At 40.5% G+C, this 6,423-nt stretch overlaps 1 protein-coding gene across 1 annotated transcript; it reads left to right on the forward strand.

Moving 5' to 3' along the window:
- The first annotated feature begins 207 nt into the window (after nt 1-207).
- Nucleotides 208-1,884, forward strand: LOC113173476 (THAP domain-containing protein 11-like). Its single transcript, XM_026376888.1, has 2 exons — nt 208-444; nt 1,397-1,884. Exons 1-2 carry the CDS (start codon nt 267-269, stop codon nt 1,882-1,884), a joined length of 666 nt encoding a protein of 221 aa, XP_026232673.1. The 5' UTR covers nt 208-266.
- The last annotated feature ends 4,539 nt before the right edge of the window (nt 1,885-6,423 follow it).

The following is a 6,423-nucleotide window of genomic DNA, read 5'->3' on the forward strand; positions in this document are numbered from 1 at the left end:
CATTTATAATTGAATAAATCTAATTATTTCCACGATATTTGCACCCAGCTGTGTGTTGTTGTTATTTTGACGTTACGACACGGCGTACGTAAAGATCGCATTTCAGTGACGTAGACCTCGGGGGGTCCAATCAGATCGGCGGATGCAAACGACCGTCGGTGACGTTGCCAGCATTTTGTCCCCACCCTCACGTCAGCCGCCATTTTGGGAGTCAAAACACCCAACAAACAGCAGCGCTCACCTCCACGCTTCTCCGTGGTCTTACTATGGTTCACACATGTGTGGTGGCAGGCTGTAGGAACAGAAGGACACCGGGCACCACCTTATCTTTCTACCGTTTCCCCCGGGACCCCGAAAGGAAGCAGCGCTGGATAGCTGCTGTGAACAGAGACGGATGGGTGCCGAACGACGGCAGTCGGCTGTGTAGTACTCACTTCATCTCAGGTGTGAGTCTGAAACAGAAAAGTACCACACTGTGGGTTTGTTTCAGGTCAGATTAGTAATGCTTTATTTCAACACAGGGCCAAATGCATGTATTGTTATTTCTAAAGATGTCTGATATGATCACATTTAGCGGGACAGTTCCACATTTGGGCTAAGCTAATTACATTGAACGGTAGATCAACATTTGTTTAGCCGATAGTTAAATATACAGAAGTCATTAAAACCTAGTGGATTTTCAGAACCTCTTAATATCTTAACTGCTAATTAAAAGCGTTTAAACACTTAGTTTCAAATTTCCTTTTTGAAAACCAAATGCATTAGCAGTTCATAATGGTTTAAAAGGTGCATTCCTACAAAACCAATTACAAAACATTAGTGCTGTACCTTTTTTCTTTATTTAGACTAATTGTACAACAGACCTTTTATTGAATAGTCTAAAGCTGGGAACCCGAAGATATTTAACATGTTAAAAAAAAATCACTTAAAATAAACCAAGTGAATGACAATAATGGTTTATTAGCCCTAAACATAAATAATAAGAGTGAGAAAACTCACTGTAAAATGACAGTTTTGGTCAGTTATGATCAGCTCAGAGTCACACTACTACTTGTTTGTTAATGTACTGTTCATATTAATGCTCATAACAGGCAGCTAGAATTTGCTCTGAGATCATCCACAAGAAACCTCATTAGATTATTCCAAAACCCAGCACTGAAATATGCTGCTCTTTCAGCTGTCATCAAACTGCTCACTTGCTCTTTTGGGTGGGACAGTGTATCAGCTTAGGCGGGCAGGGGGAGAAACATGGCTACTTGCCCACTTCTATTTGTTCTCCTCAAACTCTACTGACAAAAGTAGAGTTTGAATTATTAGAGGAAGTGCTGTAAAGAGATTGTTTTTGTTTGTTTTTCACTGTATCCCTATTTACTACATCCCCTCTTTCCACAATCAGGTAAACAGGTGAAGAATCCACGTTCGCCAGATTATGTTCCTTCTGTCTTCACAACAGCTCCCTTATCCCCAGAGATGAAGGAGCCAGGTGCCTTAGAGATCCTGGACAAGCAGGAAGCACGTGTGGAGGCAGCCAATGCCTTGTTGTTCCTGCAAGGTCAGGGCAGGTCTGTGGCAGGGGAGCAAGGCCAGGAAGAGCATCCTGAAGACAGGGAGCAGGAGGCCATTGTGGATGAAAGTGCTTCCTCTTCCCTCAGCTCAGATGAGGATGATGAAGATTCTGATGAATCAGTGAGTGACAGCAAGAAAGGAAAGTATGCGCAGACATCTGATGTACCAGTTAACTTTGAGGACATCCTGAAAGCCCTAAAGAAGGAAAACCAGGCCCTCAGGGAGTCTGTGGAGAAAATGTCCCTGTCTGAGAACTCCTTGAGGAACGATGCAGAGAAAGTAAAGTTTTACACTGGTTACCCAACTACTTTGTCTTAGAGACGGTCATGTGGCTGCTGGCACCTCACATGGACGGGATGAAGAACGTGAAGCTTTCCAAGTTCCAGCAACTGCTGCTGACACTAATGCGACTTCGTTTGGACCTACGCAATCAAGACCTGGCCTACCGCTTCGGTGTGAAAGTCAGCACCGTAATCAGAACAGTGCACCGCATGGTCACATCATGTCCTCCACTCTGGTTACCGACAGCCGTCTTCTGGCCCTCTAGAGCGGAGCTCAGGAAAAATCTGCCTGCAGCTCTGCGCACCTCCTACCCCGACTGCGCTGTCATCATAGACTGTTTCACTAGTGCCTTTTGAGGAAGCCGGTCTCCCAGGGCAACCCAGCAACAGCATGAGATGGGGATAAGTAATAATGTGTTAAGTATCTGATTGGTGTAGCTCCGCAAGGCGTTGTCACATTTGTTTCCAGGGGCGTGCTGGGAAACGTTAGTGATAAGAGCCTGGCTGAGGGATGTGGATTTCTGTGCAGCTTCTCCCAGGCGACATTGTGCTGGCAAGTCGTGATCTCGACATTGGCGGCTCCGTGGCCAGCGCGCGGCGCACTGTTTAATTTGTGGGGAACTCAGAGTGCTCACCACGGCTGATACTTCCTCAGAGAGACAGTGAGTGTGCAGAGGCACGTGGAGAGGGTGATCTCCATGGTAAACCAAGAGGTACGCCATGCTCACAGGCCCTGTCGAGAGCCCCTCACCGCAGCCTGTGAGCGCACGTCAAACCTCTCAACCTTTGATAAGATTGTGCAAGTTGCCTGTTGCCTTAAACAACCTGTGCATCTCTGCTGCTCCACTAGAGTGACTCGTATAGCTTCATACCTAGTGCTCCTTAATACTAGTCAGGCATTTAATTCCCTTTATTACCGCTTTGGACCTTATTCCATGTTCTCCCACTGTAGTCGTGTGTCAACATTACATGATTACCACATTAAACTGATTTATATATTCACTTTTGACTGTATGTGACTCCCTGCTATCTGCATTGGGTTAATTTATATTTGGAAATAGAACCACTCCTCCCAAATCCAAAAGCCCGCGTTGCTAAAGGGTGATGTCATTAAGTTATGCAACTCAACTGACAAAGAATCGCAGACACCTGCAAAAGGACACCTGTGTGAGTAAAGTATACCTTTAAAATAATTGTCATTAGCCATTTGTACATACTGAGGTGTATGAACTGGTTTGGCAGTGCAGACAGTGAGCTCACTATGCCAGCCATGTGCCATGCAAGAGTCTGCACGTTTTTTAATATACAACACTAGAGCAGTTGACTGCACGGATTACTTCCTCCCTCTGTTGTTGGTTGAACCAGCTTTTTTGTTGCATACCCGCTTTTAAATCAAGATCCATACACACAATACATGGATACAAAACAAAATAAGACATGCATAGTAATGCACCTCATGGATTTTGAGAGTTTCTCCTGCTTCGATGCAGGAATAGAAACATGATTAACAAGGGTTTTGATGTATTACTGGGTTGTAACTTAATTGGCGTTTTCATGTGTTTTCATCAGTTTGGGGTGATAAGCTACCTGTTAGCACAGACACACATAACCACCAGTTTACTATCAAATGGCCAGAGCCTGTTGTTATGTCTATGATGTTTTCTCTGGCTTTGAAACATGGCTCATTTCCAGAGGTTTTGACAATCTCTTTGTGGTTAACTGCACATGTTGGAATGGCAGATGATTTTACACAAAATGCAGCTCCCTGCAGAAGCAGTTAGCTCATAAAAGAACTAATAATGCACCAAAAACTAAAAACTTTTGGTTTTTATCACAGGTGAGGATTTACTATATTACAGCACTCAGTGGTTCCAAGTTGGACCGAATAATTAACCATGATGTCAATATTTACCACACGTGCTACTGTTCAACAACATTTGTGCTGGTAATATTTAAACTTTTTTTAACAAGTCGGTTAAACCTTTATGTTAATACAAAAATTTGAGGTTTCTTAAAGATGTTTTTTTGAGTTTGTGAGGAACGAAAACTCATTAAGGTTTACAGAGACAGAACGTCAGTAGCAGACATGCTTTACAGTCGTATTGCATCAGTAACATTATCTTTGTTTGAAAGAGATGCTTTAATGTGAGCAGCCGGTGTTCATTCTGACACTGTAGTGTTGTTTCTGAGGTTTAATTAAAACTTGGTTCAGCAAAGCATGTCCCCTTCAGCATGTTTCATTTGTGACTGATTAATTTTCATCAGCTATGTTAAAGTCCTGAAAGTTGTAATTGATTGTTATAGTTTGGAAGCATGAGTACAGAAGCAGAGAAGAAGAAAGATTACCAGCTGTTGAAGTGCACTGATGCATACATTCCTCAAAATACGTAAAAATATGGATGTGCGTATAGTGATGAATCACTTTTGATGTACAGTTTATCTTAAGAAAACATGTCGTTGTGATTTCTGAACTAGCTGCATAAATGAAGTCCTTGCTAATTGAAATGTTTCTTCCGTTCTGCATTGCTGGTGCCTTAGTTTGTAAACCTGGTACTGCTTTTACAACTCCAGTTTCCTACAGATGTTTCTACAGATGTTTCTTTTGGTTACTGAGCTTATCATCAGTCAAGTGTAAGCTCTCCATTACCACTTAGCTCTGTGTGTACAGTCAGAAACCGTTCCTGTTAGTTTGTATTTTATATTATTCCCCCTCCTGATGTTGATGTGCATAAACTACTAATGATGTCAAGTAATCATAAATAGAAGATAATTTAGCTGTAAGAAGGAGGTTTTGATGGATGAAACGTTACAGCATCTGTTCTTTTGCTCCAGCTTGGGTACAAAATTAACTGGGAAAGGTTTTTACAACAACAGATTAAACCGGCTCAGTTCTAGTGCAGAGCTTTTAAAGGTTTAGGTTCATAAGGAGCTCTGGGTGCAGATAGGGATGCTATGGTAGCTCAAAGTGGAATGTGCCTTCTGTTTTCTGGCCCCTGGTGTGCTCTTCTTTAATTGTTTAGCTGTGTCTTTCCTGGACAGTTTTTCTTATGGTCATCTTTTGGTTCTTAAGGTTCCTAAAGCACATCAAACTGATTTTCTCTCTACCTGAGATGTCTTCTTTTGCAGGCTTTTCTTTTTTTTTTAGATTGTGATGGTTATCACTGCAAACAGTCGTGTTTACTCCAAAGTAACCAAAAACTATATGTAATACAAAAATTAGATTAAAAAACTTTATGAACAAACATGCTTCCTTTAAAAAGTTATTAACTCCCAGCACTGAGCTGCAGTGTTTATTAGTTACAGGCTGCTAAACTGATAAACTGGTTTATGTCTCTGTTTTTGTAATATTTTTTCCCAAGCTGTTTATCTCACACTGTTATGGATGCATGTGCTTCCATGAAGTGTAAACGTTCGATTTCCTCTGTTTTCCTTCATTATTGCCTCTGTGACTGAAACATTAAAGTTGGGAAATGCAACTGAGGAATTTCCTACCGTGTCTATATGTGTGTGTCTACAGGTATTTAAGTTTCACCGTGCATCTCAGCCCCTGCTTTTGTCCAAGTGTTTGACATCTGTGATAACTGATAATGGAGAATAGGTCTTTTTATTTGCTTCCACACTGATTCATGACCTTTGGCTCATTTGGTAAAGATTCCTACCAAGGCCAGAGAGGAGTGACTGAGTAATGTACTGATTTTTATTTATCAAACAGAAATGCTTTGGAGGAAGCCCTGCCTAGAATATGTGCGGTCAGAGAGGAGGAAATGACAAGACCACTCACTCTGCTGCTTATTGCAGTTACTGTGGAATTGGTGGTTTTAAATATCCCATGGATGTTGTTATAGATTTAACTTAATTAGAATCGTAGTACATTTACTCAAGTATTGTTTTGAGTTACAATACATATACGGTTCTCCATTTTATTTAGTTTTACCTGTGTTATAGTATAAATGGAAATAGCAAATAAAAAATGTATACTCTTGCCCTTCTATTTGAGTTTGTAGATACAAAAATTACACAATATTAATGTTAAATATAATCAAATAATAAACGTGCTAAGTACATAAAGTGGTGAGAATTAGCTCAGCACTAATTATGTTTATACGTGAATACAGAATTTATATCTAGTAGTATATCTTGAACTTAAAAGGTTTTTGTTGAACTGAAAGTTTGTTAGCAGGTAACATGTCAATCAGCATTTGTGCTTTTACACTTAAATTAATTGAACATTTCCCAATAGAAGAAACTAAATAAAAGTTTTCCAATTAAATTGGTAGAAATAAGGCTTTGAAGTAGTCTTCTCACTGACTTTGTGCATAAATAAACTTACTAAGGCTTGAATATTTTAGATTTTCTGCAGAAACCTTAATTTGAAGGCACATCAGAAGTTCAACAGTGTTTATAAAACACTCCTTTACTTAAACTTCTTTTTTAAGCCTTCACCTGAGCAAATAATTAAAAATGTACTTCTACTTGTAGTAAACTGTGTTAGAGAATATCTAAATGGAATAAGCAGCTGTTGGGCAGTTGTAGTCCAAACGAGTGAGCGCTGCGCCATAGACGATCTTCGGCTCCG

The sequence above is a fragment of the Anabas testudineus genome, chromosome 21, assembly GCF_900324465.2.
Source record: "Anabas testudineus chromosome 21, fAnaTes1.2, whole genome shotgun sequence".
In the NCBI taxonomy this organism is placed as follows: Eukaryota; Metazoa; Chordata; class Actinopteri; order Anabantiformes; family Anabantidae; genus Anabas; species Anabas testudineus.